The sequence below is a fragment of the Mirounga leonina genome, unplaced genomic scaffold, assembly GCF_011800145.1.
Source record: "Mirounga leonina isolate KUSES-001 unplaced genomic scaffold, KU_Mleo_1.0 Mir_104, whole genome shotgun sequence".
NCBI lineage: Eukaryota > Metazoa > Chordata > Mammalia > Carnivora > Phocidae > Mirounga > Mirounga leonina.
Window position 1 is genome coordinate 14,103,405 of NW_023270231.1, and position 21,564 is coordinate 14,124,968.

At 36.3% G+C, this 21,564-nt stretch overlaps 1 protein-coding gene across 6 annotated transcripts; it reads left to right on the forward strand.

Annotated features, from left to right (window-relative positions):
• The first annotated feature begins 1,060 nt into the window (after positions 1-1,060).
• SPDL1 (spindle apparatus coiled-coil protein 1) lies at positions 1,061-20,619 on the forward strand. Of its 6 annotated transcripts, none has more exons than XM_035013963.1 (12): positions 1,067-1,156; positions 5,501-5,684; positions 7,311-7,487; positions 10,000-10,194; positions 10,777-10,926; positions 11,023-11,121; positions 11,199-11,309; positions 13,464-13,604; positions 14,029-14,132; positions 14,930-15,117; positions 17,233-17,572; positions 20,147-20,619. In XM_035013963.1, the coding sequence occupies exons 1-12, from the start codon at positions 1,098-1,100 to the stop codon at positions 20,292-20,294; spliced, it is 1,896 nt and encodes a 631-aa protein (XP_034869854.1). In that variant the 5' UTR covers positions 1,067-1,097; the 3' UTR covers positions 20,295-20,619. The 6 variants fall into 6 exon arrangements, with proteins under 6 accessions (XP_034869848.1, XP_034869872.1, XP_034869854.1 ...); XM_035013972.1 differs by having other exon boundaries at positions 1,070-1,156; positions 20,124-20,189; XM_035013994.1 differs by lacking the exon at positions 1,067-1,156 and adding an exon at positions 1,175-1,275.
• The last annotated feature ends 945 nt before the right edge of the window (positions 20,620-21,564 follow it).

Consider the following 21,564-nt stretch of genomic DNA (forward strand, 5'->3'; position numbering starts at 1 on the left):
GTTTCAAAGCACATGACCTATCATATAACAGCTGCTCGGACTCAGAAATGCTCAGTAAATGTTGGCTAGTGTTATTATTTCTGATTGCTTAAATTTTAGAATAGTGAATAGGCATCAGGCTTACAAAACATAAATTCGTTATTTAAATGGACCTTGAGAGAGCTTGTTTGGAGGTTCTAGCAGGGGAGCGCAGCTACTCGTATACCCTTGACCGAAGAACGGTCCTCCTCTATCGGGGAAGGTCGTCCTCTTCGACCGAGCGCGCAGCTTCGGGAGGGACGCACATGGAGCGGTGAGGGAGGAAGGGGACACCCGCCTAGCCAGCCAGATCAGCCGAATCAACCCTGGCGATCAATGGGGTGACAGATGTCGCAGCCAGATCGCCCTCACATCCCAAATTCGTTATTTAAACACACACGCAAAAGCCTGGCCGCTAGCAGTAGACTGCATTAGTTCAAATTCTAGTTCTACCACCTGGCCATTATACTTTTCTTCCTCCGGCTGTTTTCCTCAGTAGAAAGAGAGGATAATAATACCTACCTCCTCAGGCTGTTCGTGGGCTTAACTGAGATAATCCGTGTAAAATTTAGCACTGTACTAGCACATGGTGAAAGCCCAAATGTTAGAGCCATTATAATGATAACTGCCATCCTGTTCTGTAACAGTAAGTGTGATACTGTCCTATGATGAGTTTAGGCACTGTCACACTGATTCAGATTCCTGGAACCATGGAAGATATGAGAGGGCACAGCCCTCGGGGCGCGCGCCAGCCAACCTGCGAGTAGGATGCCGGAGGCCTGCACACCTCAGAATTCCCCACCGCCTCGCCTTCTAGTGACACTGTCTCTCCAGAAGGTACAGTCGTCAGAACAAAACAGAAACAAACGGCATGGCAACTAAACGCAGACATGGGGAAGACACGTACAAAACCAAGCTTGTGTAAAGCTGACCAGTTAGGGAACTACGTCGGCACCGGCACCCAAGTCCCCAGTACGCCACGTGCTTCTGCGCAGGCGCGGCAGAGAGGGCGGGGCGCTGGATCGGACGTTCCTCCCTGTTTTTCCTCTGCGCGCGGCTTGGGCGGAACATCTCGCGAGATGTGTGAGTTGTCGCGAGAACAGCATTCAAAAAGCCCTGGCGCTTACCCGAGAGCTAGGTGAGTGAATGGGCGGGCGTGTCTGGTTGTGGGTCGTGTTACCGTCGCGAACCTGGGTGCCCTGAGCCCTCGTCACGAGCCGCCGGCTGCAGTAGCAGGGAAAAGGGGTGAGGAGAGAGGTAGGGGCAACGGGCCTGGAGGGAGGTGTGTGTGGAGAGGAGCGGTGGGAGCGGCGAAGGGATTCTCTATGGGGAGTGGGGAAAGCAGGGCCTCAGGAAACCTGGGGTCTGGGTCATGGCGGAGGCCCTTACCCGGAACAGCTTCTTCAGCGGAACCCGGAGTTCTTGTCAACCAGGTTCCGAGCCGGTCTCAATCTTCCGTTGGGCTGTGTGGCCCCCCTCCGCCCCCCCACACCCCCGGGTATCGTGCATCAGTAAGGAAGGCCGGGTCGCCTGCGCGGTCCGGGATGGTAGCCACTAGCCACATGTGGCAGTCCGAATTGAGAAATGCTGTAAATATAAAATGCACGTTGAATTTCGAAGACTACACAAGAAGAGTAACAGCCCGTTAAGAATTATAAAGGTTACATGTTGAAATGCTAGTGTTTTGGATGGATGGGTTGAATAAAACATTACTAAAATGAATTTCACCTGTATTTACTTTTCTTAACGTGGCTCCTAGAAAATTAAAAATGACATATCACAGCTCGCATTCTTTTTCCGTTGGACAGCGCTGCCCCAGACAACTGCGTGTCAGATTCTAATTGCTTATCATCCCTTAGCTGGTTTAATCTCAAAACCCCTGTTAGGTAGATGTTACTGTCTTTATCTTATGGATGAGAACACAAGACCTTAAATAAGTTGTCCAAGCTCATGCTGCCAGTGTGTTGTGGAGTAAGAACTAAAGCAGCCTGAATCCCTGAGCTCCCTGTCCTAAATGCTTTGTGCATGTTATGTTTCTGAGAGGCTGAACAGAAAAGTGGTTAGGAGTACCAGACTTTGGAGCTAGACCCTGGTTCCCATCTCAGCCACTTATTAGCTTGGTAACCCTGGGCAAGTTACCTAACCTTTCTGTGCCTCAGTTTGCATATGTGTAAATGGCGGAAATACCTTATATTTCCTGGGGTTGTTGAGTTAGATAATATATGCAAAGTACCAAATACAATGTCTGGCATGTGTTAGGTATAGTTATTCAACCCTGCTACCTCTTTGCAGATTGACAGGTTAACTCTTACTCATCCGTTAGACCTTTGCAAAAAAAGTCACTTCGTCAGGGAAATCTCTTGTCCATACTCCCTCACCCCCACCTCAGTTCCCAACTTAGAACAGCACCCCCATGTTACAGGTTCCCTCTTGCACTTATCACACTTATAAAACTTTACAGTTATTTGATTTAATGCCTTTCCACTAATGGACTGTAAGATTCAAGAAGGCAGGGACATTGTCTAGTTTTGGGGTCCACATTGTGTCCTCAGTAATAGCCCAGTACCTGAGACATAATAGGAATTCTAGCAAATCTTTTGAAAGAACGAGAGCTAGTTTTTTTGACTTCCTTGGACATCACTGGATGGGATGTCTTGAAGCTAGCTCCCTTTTCTTCCTTGGTAAATGTTTATGACATTAATGTTTAACTTAGGCCCATCAAGAGAATTAAATGAGATAATTCGCCTGAAGCACTCTGCCTGACAAATGGTAAATCCTCAATAAATACGTAATAAACCAGTGCAATAACTAGGGACTAGCCCCATCACCTACAGGCTTTGGAAAGGTCTTGTACTTTATTTTTAAAGATTCTATTTATTTGAGAGAGTGAGAGTGAGCAATGGGGAGGGGCAGAAGGAGAGGGAGGGAGAGTCTGAAGCAGATTCCTCACTGAGTGAGGAACCCCATACGGGGCTCAGTCTCACAACCCTGAGATTACAACCTGAGCCAAAAACCAAGAGTCAGACCCTTAACTGACTGCTCCACCCAGGCACCCCAGAAAGTTCCTGTATTTCAGAGCAGTAACTGCCAGCCTTGGATACCTTTTTTTCCCTCTCTCTCTCTTCTGAAACCATTTATCTCCTTCATCTTCATTTTTACTTAATGACCTTGCTTCCTAATTCACTGATAAATTGGAGCAGTTAGAAGGGCACTTACTCAGATTCCCACCACTAATCTACCTACTTATCAGTGTCTGTACCCATCTATTTTGCTTTCCCTTACTTTAGTTGAAATATTCATGTTCCCGTCTAAAATCAGTCCCTGTACATTAGACCTCATTCTTTTTCACCACTTTAGCAGTTCTCCATACCTTCTATATCATCAGTTTTTCTTCTCTCCTGAATCTATCCCATGACATACAAGCATGCTATTTTTCCTTAAAACATTGTATCTTAAAAAAGATAAACTTAATCCTACTTTCCCTTCAGCTAATGCCTCGTTTATCTATTCTGCTTTGCAGCAAAACTGTTTCCTGTTTTCCCACCATTCTCTCCAGCCCATTTCAGTTGGCTTCCAGGATAATATGTGCTCTTGGTTTTCTTCCTACCTCACTGGTCATGCCTGAGTATATTTTGCTGTCTTCTTTCCCACCTCTTAAAGGCTCAATCCTTGGTCCTCTTTTCTTTAATTATGCTCGTACTCTGGTGACACCAAGACTCAAGGATTTAGGTTAATAACTCCTAGGTTTATATTTCCAGCCCAGATCCTTTTCATATTGCCAACTGGTTACTTGATACATTTCATGTCCAAAACATAAGCCCCTGATTTTCTTTCAAAACAATTTTTACTCATAATTTTTGATGATTCAGCTGATGGCAAATTTGCTCTACTAGTTGCTCAGGCCAAAAGCCTTAAAGGCTTTTTGACTTCTCTCTTTTTCATACACCCCACATTTAATTTTTCAGAAAATCATGTTGGCTTTACCTTCAAACTATATGTGCAGAATCTGATCATTTCTCCCCACCTCCTATATAATCACCCTTGTGTAAGCAGTCATCTCACCTGGTCTTTCTGCTTCCCACTTGCTCCCCTCCAAAGTATTCAACATAACAGCCAAAATGATCCTTTTAATGTATCGGCTCTCTACTCCAGACTTCACAGTGACCCCCAATCTCACTCAGAGTAGAAGCCAAAGTCCTTGTGATGGCCTGCTTTGCCTATTCTCCCCTATTAAGGCCTGTGACTTAAACTCTATCTTGTTTATTCCTTGGGTGTTCTTCCACTTTGGTGCTACCCCTCTTCCTCTACTCCTTTTTCTTTCCTGAAATAGATACATAGCTAATTCTTTTATCCTCTGCAAGGTTTTTTTTTTTTCTTTCAGAAATCACCTTGAGGGCTTCCCCCACAATTTTATTATTTTAGATTTTAGATTTCATCCTAGTTGCAATACCCCCACTTCTTCCAGGATCCCTTATCCTGTTGTTTTCTTTCTTTTTTTTTTTTTTTCACTTTCTAATGCATTTAATTATGATACTATTATTGCTTGCCTTCTCCCACTGGAAGGTAAGTTTCATGAAAGAAGAGCACTTTTTTTTTTTCTTTTTTGGCTCATTTGGCTTCTGATGGATCTGAAATGCCCGAATGGAGTTCAGCACATAAGGCTTTAAGAAATAATTGTTGAATGATGACTACATTGTCTGGAAAGTGGGGAAACAACCTTATTAACAGCCTGTTGCTCTTTGAATGCAAAGCTGAGTTTGAATCTGGCCTAAGAGATGGACCAATTTGAAAAGGCTGATGAGTAAGGTTGAATTACATGGAATGTTTCTATATAAAAGTCCTTGATTGTTTAAGTCCTTGATTAAAAATCTAGAATGAAAGAAATGTTTTTAATTACTCTGAACATGATTCTGTTTTTCATGTCTTCTTATGAATAATGGAAAATACTAGTGAACCTGTTGTCAATACAGCAAATTTAATGTGTTCAGGAAGTTAACACTGTTGTGAAAAATTGTGGACATGATAGTCCTTGCCTTAGAAACCTTATTCAAAGCTGCATGTTTGTATTTTAAGTAGCAGTCATGTTACTCTAAGTTCTTGATTTCTTTCATTGTGCTCTTAATTTGGTTACCTGTATAGTGATATAAATATGAGACCCACCCTTCCTCAGCATTTAAGGAAGCTTAGCACACAAGTGAACAATTTCCTGATAACTGCATTTCTTAGAAACAAAGTTAAATGTGTTCAATTTTTTTTTTCTCTGTTTGATTTGGTCTCAAATCAGGTAAAAGAATTATCAGACCTTGCTTTTAGAACGAGAATGCAAATTTGACCACTTAAAAGCCAGTAATAAAATCTTCGATGCTATGTTTTTAACATGGCAATAGTATTGGGGGGAAAGATATATATGTCTTTTATTATCGTTATCATTGTACGGGATATTTTGTTTAAGCTTAAGTACTTTCATTTCCTCTATTTACAGTAGATTAAAAACGAAAGAAAAAAACATGGAGGCAGATATAATTGCAGATCTTCGATGCAAGCTCAAAGAAGTCGAAGAAGAGCGACTAAAAGCTGCACAGTATGGCTTACAACTAGTGGAGAGCCAAAATGAGTTGCAGAATCAGTTGGATAAATGTCGTAATGAAATGATGACCATGACTGAGGTAGGACCCTGGATTCCTGTGTTTACAAGGTTGTGCTTAGCTATTGAACATTTTTATTGTCTAGCAATTATTATTAGTAGTAGTTTTATTCCTTTTTGAAGATTATAGTTCTAGTTCTTATTCACCCCTGTCTCTAATAAAGGGGACTGAAGTGAATGAATTCCTAGTATTCTTTCTGACCCTGTGTGTTCTGAATTTGAAAAATCAAGTTACTGTTTTCTTTAGGACATATTGGATTTTAGATATTGTTTTATCTGTACTATTCCTTGGTGACCTCACTTGTTTCATAGTTTTAGATAACATCTAAATGCCTTATGACACTACCACCAAGTCCTTAGTTTACCCCTAAAGTCTAGACTTGTGTATTCAATTGCCTACTAATGGACATCTCAAAAGTAACATGAACAGAATAGTTGATTCCCTGCCTGCTAACAACATTCTCTTGCAATTTAGCTTACTTAGTAAATATATAATAACTTGAACCAAATTTCAGGGAATTTTACTCCGTATCTTTGTGGCCCTTACTTCTCTTGTTTAATCCATCAACAAGTTCTAAGAACCTGACCTACAAAACACCCATCTATGTTACTGCCACTCTAATTCAGACCACCATCATCTGTCCCCTAAATTACTACTGTAGCCTTCTAACCAGGTTGCCTGCTTCCCTCATTGCCTTTCATACGGTTCATTCTTTCACAACAGCAGCCACATGGCCATTGAAAAATAAACGAAAGATCATGTCACAGTCCTGCTTTTTTAAAAACACAACTATGACTTCCAATTATATTAACAACAAAATCCAAACTCCTTACTTGGGTTTGCAGATTCCTGTGTGATCTTATCCATGCCAACCTTTTGACCTCATTTTAAACTACTTTCCCTTGTGCTTAGCTATACTAGTCCTGCCTTATGGGCTTTACACGAGCTGCCTTCATCTGCATTGCACATCCCCTCACTGTCATGGATTGAGTCCTCAACCTTTAGGTGTCTGTTAAACGTCACCTCAGCTGAGAGGTCTTCCCTGAGTGTTTTGTAAAGTTGCTATCATTCACTGATTCACTCTATTAACTCCAGATTGTAAGCTCCATGAGAAAGGGAATTTTGTCTCTCTTGTTCATTGCTATGTGTGTAATGTCTGGCACACATTAATTGAAAGAATGAATTAATCTGTTTTATGTAGCAAATGCTCAATAATATGTTTAAACTTTGATCTCAAAATTTAAGTATAGGGAAAAAAATAACTTGCTTATTTTTCTCTGATTTAATCTAGTTTTATTTTATCTTATTTGAAAAACTTACTGAATGAGTTTGAACTAATGCTTTTTTAATCTTTAAACTTCCCTGTGAGAGGGGCGCCTGGGTGACGTGTTGACATGCCATGGAACACCTCTTACTTCCTTGACAGGGTATAGAAGCAATTACCACATCAGTAGAATGGACTAAACCTCTCCGGGCTTTTCTTAAGACTGATTGGCTACAGAGTTATTCCAGGTCTACATGTGGTTGTTACTTAGAAAGCAGCAAATATGTGAAACAGGAACGAAACAGTTGAAGGTGAGAACTGTTTATATGTGGTGGCTTTAAGTTATTTTTATGTAATTGAATTATAATTGAATCTGTTTTCAGGACTATGAACAAGAAAAATATACTCTTCAGAGAGAAGTTGAGCTTAAGAGTCGAATGTTAGAAAGTTTGAGCTCTGAATGTGAAGCTATTAAACAACAACAAAAAACACACCTGGAGCAATTAAAAGAACAACTGAGCAGAAGCCATGGACAAGAAGTAAATGAACTAAAAAATAAGGTTTGGATATCTATGTATGTCAAAACAAAAATGTTTCATGTTTATGGAGTTAGCAGTATGTAAATTTTAGGTGATGAAGATTTTCTTAATGCCATCTATGCAAAATAGCTGAGATCAAGGCTCCATCATCATAATATTGGGAGTGGGAACACTGAGAAACAAGAGTTTACCTAAGGGACTTGTATTAATAACATTCTACTAATTAAATACAGTTATTTAATTTCAATAACTGGATATTTGTTATGGCATTTTAATTTAGTGAAAAGCATGACTTTCTTGCTTATAGTGCATAGTATGGCAGTCCCCTTTCAGAAAGACTAGTGTCCTAGCTTTCACTGAAAGGAGTAGTACACTTTGTAATCCTACAAAAGAAACCAGTAGTTTATTGTAAATTAATGTACATTAGAATTGATACTTTTCTAGTTTGGTTATTGAAGATAAGCTAATGACATATGATCTGCCTCTTACAATCAGTAAGGAAGGTACCATTACTGTCTGTGGATAACAGATGAGAAAACCAATGTTTAAACATATTGAGTAAATTGGACAAAAATTACAGAAATCAGTCAAGATTTGAACTGGAGCTGTTTGATTCCAAAGCCCACGTCACTGTACTTAAACTAACGACATGTACACTGGCTTCATTTCATGCATTAAAAACACGTTGTCCATTCTTTTTCGGTTACCCCCAACTATCTAGTTCCTTCAGGTTACTTCAGAGGAATCCAGAACCTTTATCATGGCTCTTCTTTGTAGAGAGTCCATACTTTCCAGACCCTTTTCTACAAAACCTTACCTGACTTTCGGCCTATTTTCTAATTTTCCATGTTTTGTGTAGCGTCTTTTAAGATTTGTCCATATCTGTACCACCTATACTGTTAATTTCTTTAAATTAACTCTCTTTTTAAATGTTTTCTCATTTTAAGTAATGATATCAATGAAATTATATATTTGAGCTGGTTAAATTTTTTCCTAAATTTTAGTCAGATGAACATGGCTATCAAAATCCGTTTTCGTGTAATACTTAGAATCTTCTTGCATTCATACTGGCAAACAGTAATCCACCTTGTCTGAAACTAATCTGAGTTGAGACACCAATGACTGATAATGAGGCCTGCCCATCCCCCGCCCCTGCCATGTTATTTTCATTTTAGCAGTGGCTTTCATTACCTAAACAAAAAAGAGTAATGTAGGAAATATTCACAATCTGAGGCAAGGCCACTTATATAAGAGATGGCTTTTTGGTGAGCAAAGACTAAATTAGTCAAAAAATATTTTGTCTTAATGGGTGTTCTCAAATCACCTCTGCCAAAATTTTAGAGTTATATTTGATATCTTTTACTTTGTCTGTCTTTCTTTCTTTCTTTCTTTCTTTCTTTCTTTCTTTCTTTCTTTCTTTCTTTCTCTTTTTTGAGAGAGAGTGAGCAAGCGAAAGAGCAAACATGATCGGGGGTTGGGGCAGAGGGAAGGGGAGAAGTAGACTCTCCCACTGAGCAGGGAGTCCGATGTGGGGCTCGATCCCACGACCCTGGGATCGTGACCTGAGTCGAAGGCAGATGCTTAACTGACTGAGCCACCCAGGCACCCCTCACTTATTTCTCAGTTATTCCATCAACTGGTTGTAAGAACTTGATCTACAAAGCATCCATCTCTGCTGCTACCATTCTAGTCCAGATCACCGTCCTCTCTCCCCTAGACTACTATTGTAGCCTTCTGTCCAGGTAGCCTGCTTCCATCTTTGCTATCCATACCATTCACTCTTCACATAGAAGCCAAAGTGGCCAAGAGTCCAGACATACTTTCATTACTTGTATGGACTATTTGTATGTTTGTGGGACAACGCATATCACTGTTGTAAGATGCTTAGCCATGGCCAAATAGGAAACCTTAATAGTCTCATCATGCAGTAAATTTAGGTCAGTCAGTGATGTTTTTCAGAAAGATAGCCACATTTCAACATAGATTGTTCAGCTGAAATTTTTTTTCACATAATGAAAATAGAAAAAGGAAAACAAGTCAAGAGGCTCTTATTTTTTAAATAGAAAACAGATATCAGGATATAGAATGTTGATACCTCATTGAAGATAATTCAAAATAGGTGATAATTATAACCCTGGACATCAAGCAAAAGTTTTTTCTTGATAACAGAAATTGTTTAGTGAATGCTAGGCATCATGCGGAATGTTTTACCACCCTGATCTCAGGTGAGAGCCACACAGTAACCCAGTAATGGTAGATACAGTCATTCACAGTTTTTACCTAGGAGGAATGGAACAGCTAAATCTAGGCTTGACCCTACAACTTCATCCTTCTGCTATTAGTTTGTTTCCTTTAAACTGTGTATTTTAGTTTTCCAAGATAGAGAACTATATGAAAGTGTAGTTTTGTTCAGCTTGACTGTCTTATAAAATAGTTATTCTCTGGTTACCAGAATAATTTATACTGTATTTTCTGCTGACCTTCAATTACCTTTTGATTTTTTAAGATTGCGATTTTTTCTTTTTTACTTTAGTTAGAAAAACTGAAAGCCGAATTAGATGAAGCTAGGCTTAGTGAAAAGCAGTTGAAGCACAAAGTAGATCATCAGAAGGAACTCCTCTCATGTAAATCAGAGGAAATGAGAATAATGTCTGAGCGTGTACACGAAAGCATGTCTTCAGAGATGCTGGCTCTTCAAATTGAGCTGACTGAAATGGAAAGTATAAAGGTAATTTTTATGGCATTTATGTTCTTAGGTTATTTTTTTCTTTTTTCCTTGCATATTTTTTTACATGTTTTTGTTATAATTCTTAGGTAATTTTAAAGCTGAAATATTTTTTGTCTTAACTTCGATGTTACTAATTAAAAAATGTAGAGTTTTTTGGTGGATTATTCATTCATAGTAAAGCTTTAGATTATGTGATTATGTAAAGCAGATTACCTTTAGATTAATGAAACCTCTGGGAGAACTTAGAGTCATTAACTCTGACCCTAGTTTGTGTCATAAAAGCCCTATATAAAACATTGGTTTCATGGAAATTGATATGCATATGAATGTAGATTTTTTTTCACTGCAGGCTGAGGTTAATTAAAAATTAAAGGCTTAAATTTATAGGAAAGAAAGATAGCCTTTCATTTGGTTCCCTGCTGAAAAATTTAGTAATTTTTATTTTATTATGCACCTTACAACTGCTGACTACGTCTTTAGTTTTAGTTTTGGCTGTAAACCATTTCTGATAGATAAACTGAGCAGCTGCTAAATGAAAGATTATTTAAGAGAATTTCCTCTTTTTCAATTCCTATTGAATAGAGCACCCTCAAAGAAGAAGTGAATGAACTACAGTACAGACAAGAACAACTAGAACTTCTTAGTACTAATTTAATGCGCCAGGTAGACCGACTTAAAGAAGAAAAAGAGGAGCGAGAGAAAGAAGCAGTTTCTTACTATAATGCCTTAGAGGTACTACGATTAAAGTAACATTTTTTCCAATTTATAATGAGTTGATTCCTTGCTAATCTAACCTCTATTAGCTAAATTGTTTTCTTTCAAATTTAGAAAGCTCGTGTAGCAAATCAAGATCTTCAGGTGCAATTAGACCAGGCACTCCAGCAAGCCTTGGACCCCAATAGTAAAGGCAACTCTTTGTTTGCAGAGGTATGTGACAAATACTCTCATTGATTAAATTGGCATTTCACTTAATACGAGTAATTAAACATGCTAATATTTTCTAGGTGGAAGATCGAAGGGCAGCAATGGAACGTCAGTTTATCAGTATTAAAGTCAAGTATCAGTCACTAAAGAAGCAAAATGCATTTAACAGAGAACAGATGCAAAGAATGAAGGTATAACGTTATCACCATCAAAGGTTTATTAAACTGATTTTGTATCCACATTATGTGTACAGATACATCAAAGAAAGCATCTTTTCCTTCAAAGAGTGTACTTAGTTATTTCTAGAACTGCATTATTTTAGAAAAAATATCTTTAGATTGACTCAAAGATCTATTATATTTTATTTCAAAAAATTAATCCTTTAGTAGTAGTATAGTTAGCATCCGTTGATTGATTTTTTTAATGGGTACTCAATAGCTTTGTGATTGATTTTTTTTTTTTTTTTAAATGGTTACTCAATAGCTTTCCCAGAAATATATAATCTTTATGTAATGGAGAAAAAAATTTCAAAAGTTTTTATTTCCAGCTGTTGGCCTGGCATTTCTTAGCACAGGCCTAAGGTTTCTACTTCAATGAAAACTAGCTCTCTCACCATTCTTCAGTTCTCCTGCAAAGGCTTATTATAGAGTGAGATTTGAATATCCTTTTCTTGCAGTTCCTCAAGTCAAGCATATAGGCCCATATAATTTAAAAAAATTTTTTTTATTTAAATTCAATTTAATTGACATACGCTGTATTATTAGTTTCAGAGGTAGAATTCAGTGATTCATCAGTTGCATATAACACCCAGTGCTCATTACTTCAAGTGCCCTTCTTAATGCGCATCCCCCAGTTGGATGGTGAGATTTAAAAAGAAATAAGAAAAGGTAATAATTAAACTGGTGTTAGATCAATTTGGGATTGAATCCTACTTCTGTCACTTGCTAGTTATGTGACCTTGGACAAGTATTTTTACTTTTCAGAGCATCATCAGTCGCCTCGTCTATAAAGTAGATATGATAGAACCTGCTTCTTAAATTGACCTGGAATTAAATGAAAGCATAGTAAAATGCTTATACAGTGCATATAAGGAAGTGCTGACTTAACAAACAGCTGTGGTTTTTAAAGGATTTCAGTGGTACTGCCTCGTTTACCAAGACTCACCTATCCAGGAATGATTTTTTTGTAAATTTTCTCACATTTTCTTTTTGTTTTCTTTCAGTATTTGTTGGGCTACTATTATTAATCTTCAAATGTTCCCATGATATTCCAAGTTATCTTTATAAACAGGTAGCATCTGAATCTTCTTAGACTCCAGCCTGAAGCAGGAACAAAAAATGGGTCCTTAAAAATGTTAAAAGTCAGGGCACCTGGGTGGCTCAGATGGTTAAACGTCTGCCTTTGGCTCAGGTCATGATCCCAGGGTCCTGGGATCGAGTCCCGCATCGGGCTCCCTGCTCAGCAGTTAGCCTGCTTCTCCCTCTGCCTCTCTCTCTCTGTCTCTCTGTCTCTTAATGAATAAATAAATAAAATCTTTAAAAAAAAATGTTAAAAGTCATCTTCCTAACTTCATAACCATAACTGCAACCATATATCATTGCTTATTTTACTCAAAACTATATTTAAACTATTGGCACTTTTTAGAACTCCAGAAATTTCTGGAGGCAGAAAGGAATGATAGTTTTAGATTCCAGTTAATTTCCCTTCAGTTGGTATACAACTCCAGGTTTAGGTGGAGTCATAATTAGGTAAGTTGATTGCTGCTATTAAAAAATAAATATATTTATATTTATATTGAAGATTCCCTCGGTATCCTTAGATGTCTTTTACCTTTGTTTTCCATCCTTGTCATTTGTAAATCTCACCGTTATAAATGTGAATAGCTTAATAATTTCCTCCACTTAATACTATTGAAGTTAATCAAAATTTTTGAGAAACCCCATTAGACCCTTAATGACAATGCATCTGATGAGTAAAGTACAACATTATAGCATTTGGACAAGTTTATTTACCAATTAAGTGATGCTTCTGGATCATAGCCATTCAGTTCAATTTTACATTTCACCAGAAGTACAAATAATTGTTATAGATGTCAGATATTACTCCTAAGTACTCAAATAAGTACTCAAGAGTTATATCTGTAACTAAACTTATTGATATAAATATTTTCAAATTATTAGATTATTAAAGTAGACATAGCTATTAGTTTCCAAACTGAATTCAAGGTGATGTAGTATAGAATATGCACTGTACCAAAATATAGTTATCAGAATCTTCCTCTCCCCTACAGTTCTCTGTTGGGGGCGGGGGGGCACTAGGGTGGTAATTTTTTTTTTTTTTCCTAGTTACAAATCGCCACATTGCTACAAATGAAAGGGTCTCAAACTGAATATGAGCAGCAGGAACGGTTGCTTGCTATGCTGGAGCAGAAGAACGGTGAAATTAAACACCTCTTAGGTGAAATTAGAAATCTGGAGAAATTTAAGGTACATGTAACCCCTTTAATTATGCAGCCAGGTTTGGTTTGAATATCTTAAATCAGTTGACTCTTGAACAACACAGGGGTTAGGGATGCCCAACCCTGTGCAGTCAAAAAGCTGCATAACTTTTGACTCCCCAAAAACTTTATATGAGTAGCTTACTCTTTACCGGAAGCCTTACTTACAAACAGCCAATTGACACATATTTTGTATGTTATACATATTATATACTGTATTCTTAAGTTAGAGAAAGTAAAATGTTATTAAGAAATTTGTAAGGAAGAGAAAAATACATTTATAGTACTCTATAGACTATGAAAAATTCACATATGAGTGGACCTGTGCCATTCAAACCTGTATTGTTCAAGGACAACTGGACTAACCTAATTTGTTATTGATCTTAAGTAATAACAGTTGTTTTTTTCTTTAGAGTTTATATGAAAGTACAGAATCTAAACTTCCTGCCAACTCTGGCGCTCTGGCAGATAACACCTATTACACGGATTTACTTCAGATACAGCTCGACAACTTAAAGTAAGTGCTGGGCGCTTAGAAAGATGGACATTCTCTTGACTTGCTTATAAGTACTGTTAAAATTTTTGTTTTCAAATTGCCTAAAGAAATTCCAGAAAAGAAAAACAACAAAAATATCTTTGTGTAGCAAATAAGATATAATCAATATATACTTAGTGCTGGTTATTGAAGAAAAAAATACTTTCAATGAATAAATATTTTTATTTCTCCATCTTTAGCATTTTAGATTGGTAAGTGAAAAGAACTTTGACATAGAAAATGTTCTTACAATCTAAATTTTTCAGGAACAAATATCATCTAATTTGAAACTTAAAAGGAAATTACTTACACATGCATTAATGAGGAAAGAATATTTTCCTCCTTTCCTTTGAAGAATGCATGACATTTTTTATTTGAAAGTGCTGCTAAAGCTTATTTTGTTTGTTTTTTTTAAGATTTTTATTTATTTGAAAGAGTAAGAGAGAGAGACAGAGCACGAGAGGGGGAAGGGTCAGAGGGAGAAGCAGGCTCCCTGCTGAGCAAGGAGCTGGATGTGGGGCTCGATCCCAGGATCATGACCAGGATCATGACCAGGGTCATGACCTGAGGCGAAGGCAGATGCTTAACACACTGAGCCACCCAGGCGCCCCTATTGTTTCTTTGTTACTTAAAACCCCAAGGAAATACATGTTTATCTAAGAATTCGAATATATAATAAATGATTTGCACTAATAAGTTTTATATATATTATATAAAACCCTTATGTATATTATGTGTTATTTTACTATTCCTTGGTTCTCCTTTTTTTATTTATATAGCAAAGAAAATGAAAGCACTAAAGGTGAATTGTCCATACAGCGAATGAAAGCATTATTTGAAAGCCAACGGGCTTTGGATATTGAGAGAAAACTTTTTGCAAATGAAAGATGCCTCCAGCTCTCCCAAAGTGAAAATATGAAGCTGAGAGCTAAACTAGATGAGCTAAAACTGAAGTATGAACCTGAAGGTATGCACGTCTCATATGTTTTGTCTTTTTAAATTATGAGAAGCTCTGAGAAATCATATCAAGTTTTTTTTCTTACTACAGCTTTATGCAAATCCCATTACAAACTAATTTGTGGTTATGTATCTCTAATAAATTTGCAGCTACAAAATGTGTAGGAAAATTCAAAGAGAACTGAGTACTGGGTATGTTTGAATATAATACGTATTCTATTGGGTATCTGTATATTAGAACTAAGGTTTGAAAACCTTAGAGACTTTTCCATTTACAACTACAGCATCTTATGCAGTATGTCAAAGAGTTTGATTTTGTTGAAGCAACTGATGTTTGGGAGCTGATTTAGTTAATATTGTTTATAGAACACCTAAAATAATGGAGACTTAAACAAGATAGGTAGTAAGTCTCCTCCCATTACAGAAGTCTGGAAGAGGCATTCCAGGACTGGTCGGAGTGTCACGATCTAGGCTTCATTTGCATTGTTCTTTGGCATAATCATTGAGCAAAATTGAGTCATGTGGCCTCACCTACCTACAAGAAAAGCTGAGAAATGCAGTGTTGATTCTCAGGAGCCATGTTCCCAACTACATCTTGGGATTTTCTTTTTTTAAGTGTAATAGACATCTAATATTCTATTAGTTTTGGGTATATATCATAATGATTCAATACTTACACATGACAAAATGACCCCCCATGATAAGTCTAGTTACTATCTGTCACCATGCAAAATTATTACAATATCATTGAGTATACTCTTGGGGGCTCTATTATTGAGGAATACTAGTAGGACAGATATTAGAGGACAACTAGCAAATATAATCACTGAGGTAGAAAATAGCCTTACCATAAGGACTCTGCATGTTATATACTAAAAAGAGTGATTTCACTGTTTGTAAATTAAAAAATAAAAGGCCCAAAGTAAAAAACCCTAAGAATGCAATGGTTCTTAGAACCAAAAAAAGTGTTATTACACGTTTTAGGTTATAGATTTTCAGCCAGTTTTTGCCCCCACACTGTTCACATGCCTAAGACTATCTTTATTATTGTCTCAGTGACTCGAGGGATTCTTCACTGTAGTGGGGAGGTTGTCAGCAATAGTAAGGTTTTTAATAGTTTAAAAAGGCTTCTCTTTCATCCTTTTCTCTTCCCCATTCTAATAGGCTTTCCTAATTAAGGATTATACATTATGAATTTCAGAAATCTGCTGAAATGAACACAGCAAAGAGACAGGGAAGTATAGTGAATCTAGTTGATGTGGGGAGCAGTACAAGAGAAAGGGAAAATAATGATTTAAAAAGAACAATGTAGAGTAGGAACACCAACCCCATGTCCAACCATGATTTTTCCAACTTTACTAATGTTTTTTATTTTGAAAATGAAAGACACATTGTTATGGGGTTAGGGAAAAGGTATTGGAACAATTAATTAATGTAGTGACTGTAAATAGACCTGCATAGGGGATGGAATGATGTTATTTTAGGCAGTGGGGGTAGAAGGCTCTTGTCATAGTCTGCAATGAGACATACTGTGGTTTGAATTTGGGAAGTATCCATAGTAGAAGTACTCAGATTTTGAATATAGTTTGTGGGTGGGGCTAATAGGCACAAGTTGCCATAGAGAGTTTAACTTGTTCTTTGCATGTAATCATTATAACATTACAATAGTGGAGTGGATTTTTTTTAATCCCCATTTTACAGATAAAGAAAATAAAACTCAGGAGATTAAGTACTTCCTCAAAGTCACCCAGCTGCAGGGTGCTAGTATGGAATTAGTACCTGGATTCCTTGACTCTTAGCCACTGTAACCTTTCTTACCTCCCCACTGAAATCTTATAAAGCCCCATGTAACTTTTATCACAATATCAGAACATAAGTTCTCCTTGCGAGAACTAAATCTTTTGAGTTCCCAAGGAAAAATTTATAGCCAGATAACCTTTAAAAGATAGTTAATGAAGTCCTTGAAAAAAGAAAGGATAAAAGATTTCAGTAAGGAGATAAGTGGGTTTCAAAAGAATGAAGAATAAGAAAGGAAAGAACTATAATTTGTTCTATCTTTTTATGTTTACTGTGTCTTTGTTTTGACTTATTGACTGAATATATTTTTAATGGTTTTTATTCTCAGAGAAAATTGAAGTGCCTGTACCCAAAAAGAGGCGAGAGGTCCTGCCTGTGGATATAACCACCCCTAACAATGTATGTGCCAAAAGTGCTGTTGGGGAAGAAGTTTATAGATTACCACCTCAGAAAGACGAGGCCCAGTGCTGTCCAAGCAATTCTGAAGATAACTTGCAGTTAGAAAAGATAGTTTCTATAAATACACCAGGAATCAATCTCTCTCCTCACAAAAGTCTGCCCATGGACATTCAGCCAAAGAAGGAAAAGAAATGTGTGAAACTTATAGGATTTTCAACTGACTCTGAAGCCTTAAGTGAAAGAAGTGGAAACACCCCCAATTCTCCCAGGTCAGTGTCCTCTTTACTTCAGGGCAACCAGCAGACCTCTCCATCTCTTCTCTATCGCTGCATGAACTGTGCTATCTGTTTCTTTATCTATTTTCTTAGTATTGCATGTAGTATAATTTCGCAGTTTCATCTACCTAACTTCAACTTTTCTAAAACTAAGAAAAACTAAAATGATTGCAAAGGGAAAGAACTCCTGAATAAGAGAATTATTTTTAAAAGTCACACTGTGCTCTTTCATGAAACAAAAATATCACAGTCTAGTACATCTCTGAATGTTTTGTTGGTTTGAATAAATGTACAGTTGGTTATTTTTTCCCTAGTTCAAGAGTGGCCATGAAAGAAAAATTAACTTACCTCCTAAAAGGGCTTTCTAGTGGTCTAAGAAATTTCAGCTTTCTAGAAAACTGTTAGGCGAAATTTTTTTATGGCTTTTGAAAATGTTTATGCTAAGTCTTTAAGAATGAGCTTTGATTTTGACATTTTTAAATATCAAAGGTAATTCATTTTCATTTTATATCAAAATTCAAAGCCTCTAGTTTCTACGTATTTCAGTTTGTGACTAAAAGAGGAAGTGTCAGACGTATATGTATATAGGAATTAAAATTTTAAGAGCCTTATCTTTAAAAAAATAATAGAGATAAGATAAGAGAAAGTGAGTGAAAGAGAAAGGTAGGTAACAGTGACTGAGGCTAGGGTGGAATAAGACACAAATTCAGGGTGTATACAGCAGGACCAAGGGTAGGGCAAAGAGAAATGAATGAGGAAAATGGAGAAGGTAATAAAAAGATGATAAAGGATGTCTGTATGCAATGGAATAATAGATGAATTTAAAACAAATATCTTTAGACATTTAAAAAATTAAGCATACTGCTGTGAAAAGAGCTTGGATTGTCTGATTTTGAAAGGAGATCTTTAAAGTGCTGCTAGGGCTACATGAGTTGTAGATGGGAGGGTATAGAATAAGACATTTTACAAGTGGGCGCATTTGAGTTAATATAGTCAAGCATAGCCCACCTTTTTAAAGGGGCTGTTTTGTATGTTTTATCTGATTTTTTTTTTTTTTAATTTAAAGTCTTCAGTGTTATGAAAGGTGGTGCTCTACAGTGAAAGCACCTTAACAATGTGAGCTGCTGTTACTATTAAGAGAAGTACAGTTGACCCTTGAACAACACAGGTTTGAACTGTGGAGGTCCACTTATATGCGGACATTTTTCCCTAAATACATTGTTGTAAATGTATTTTCCTTCTGATTTTCTCTTATAACGTTTTCTTTTCTCTAGTTTTACTATAAGAATACAGTATATAATATATATATACAAAATATTTGTTAATTGTTTATGTTATGGGTAAGGCTTCCAATCAGCAGTAGGCTATTAGTTAAGTATGGGGGGAGTCAAAAGTTATACAAGGATTTTCATGCAAAGGTCGGTGCCCCTAACCCCTACATTGTTCAAGGGTCAACTGTAATTTATAACTCCATTCCTTGAATTTTTATATAATAACATTATAAGTCTCATAAAATAAAAGTTTAATATTCTCAAGGAAAAAGTAACTTCAAATGAATTTTGTCTGACACACACACACACACAGAGTTCCAGGTAGTTCTGAAATGAACTCAATAGGTTATGCTTGTATATATGTGATTCATGGTGTAAGTGTGCTTGACTATTGTGTATTTATGGAGGTAAAGTTCCAGAATTGATCAGTGCAGACCTTGCTATCTGTGTTGTCTTAATTTCTTTTCCTGCCTTTTTTTGCTTGATAAAAGTTACTTAAGCGAATGTACTTAGCTACTTGTTTGACTCAAATTAAGTAGCATGTTGGAATTTTGTCTGGCAAATTAAACAAAAACAAATAAAATACCACAAAACATTTGTTTTTGTGTATGTGTGAGTCCATCTGCTAACTTAAGACGTTTCCAACCTTTTGCTGTCTGCATGATTAACGTAGACACACAGTCCTATGATAGTATTGTAACAATAAATATGGGTTTACTGGGGACTATACTATTGCATGCTTTATAAATTTAATTGATGCTCTTACTATAAAATCTTTATAAACCTTTTAAAATACCTCTCCACTGTTTATTTTTTCTTAAATTATTATTCTAGTTGAAATTCAGTTTAAGTTTTATTTTTTGTTTTTTGAGACAAATTGGTTATGTATTCATGCAGCCCAGGATTCCATGTTATTTTTATCTTGTGTTTGCCTTTTGTTATATCATGTTAACATTAAAATTGTGCTCTAGCTTTTAAATTTTTTTGTTAGGTGTATTATCATAATAGACATCCCATTATATTTTAATTCTTTAATTTAGGCTTTGCCATGACTTTTATCAACTTTAAAAATACCATTTTAGGCATTTAAAAAATTAAGTTTGTTGATATAAAAAAGTTTCTTTTAGAGAGGCAGTGACTTAGTTCTTAATGGTATTGGAGTCAACTATAATTTTTTCCTCATATACATAAAAAAATTGATCACGTTTCATTAGAGGCCTATTATATGAGAGGTTTGTTTCTTCTTTAATTTTTTTAACTGCATTTGAATTCAGAGTGGATGCTTTAATGCCTGTAGGTTAGCTGCTGAATCAAGGCTTCAAACAGAAGTTAAAGAAGGGAAAGAAACTGCAAGCAAATTGGAAAAGGAAACTTGTAAGAAATCACACCCTATTTTATACGTTTCTTCCAAATCAACTCCAGAGACCCAGTGCCCTCAGCAGTAAGGACTTTTCTTTAATGAGAGTAAGGTACCACTTGCCCAAAAAAGTTGATTTGGAACTTAGTTAAGATTGTCTTCATCTGAAATATACAACATTGTAGATTATTTCTTTCTACCTGTTATGCCAAGACCTGGAATTTTCATGTTCCTTTGACCAAATGTTCAAAATTTGGTTGTGATTCTAACCAGGAGAGTTCCTTAAATGATGACTCTTCATGGAGCTTCTATGAATTACGGTGAATAAACTAATAACTGAAGGAAAGTGTTATAAATCTATTTGTTGCATTTTATATGTATTTTTTAAGTGTTATTAATACATACCTTCAAAGTCACGTATTTGAAAAGAGAACACAGAATTAGCTATTAACTATTATATTTTCCTATGTACTTTTTAATGAACTTAGTTTTTCACTATATTATAAAAACAGAAAACTTGGTTTAAAAATATATATTATATTGTAACTGGGTTTTGTCAGTGTTTTAAGTAGTTATGTCCATCTTTGTATCCATGTACATGATTTAAATTTTATGTCTCAAGCTTATGAAAAATATAATTTTGAAATTTAAAATAAAACAATAATATATCCCCTTTCTATTTTGTTTTTTACTCTGTATAGATAACACATTGTTATCAAAAGGGGATAAAAGAAGTAAAATGAACTTAACAGATTCTTAATTCTCTGGCACATATAATTTTTATATTTATACATACATAATTAATATAATTATATACATATATAATATATATTTTTAATTCTAAACTTTCCAAATAAAGACTTTTTTTCCCCCTTTAAATGATTATAGCCTGGTCTACAACTTAATTTCGTGTATACTGTAGGTGGGTGTATTTATATATAGAGGAGTAGTGGTAGAGGGAGGGAAAGAGAGTTATGTTAAAAACTTGGCTTATGTGATTATGGAGGCTGGCAAGTTCAAAGTCATCAGGGTGGGCTAGCAGGCTGGAGACTCAAGGAAGAGCCAATGTTACATATAGTTCAGGTCCAAAGGCTGTTTGCTGCAGAATTCTCTCTTGCTCTGGGGAGCTCAGTCTTTTGTTCTAAACAGGACTTGCACTAGTTGCAAACTACGTTATTCAAAGTCCACAGATTGAAATGTTAATCCCATCCAAAAACACTCTCATAGAAATATCCAAAATAATGTTTGACTGCATATCTAGGCTCTGTGACCCTACCAAGTTGACACATACAATTTTTTTTTTAATTCAATTAGCAAAGGTATAGTACATCATTAGTTTTTGACATAATGTTCAGTGA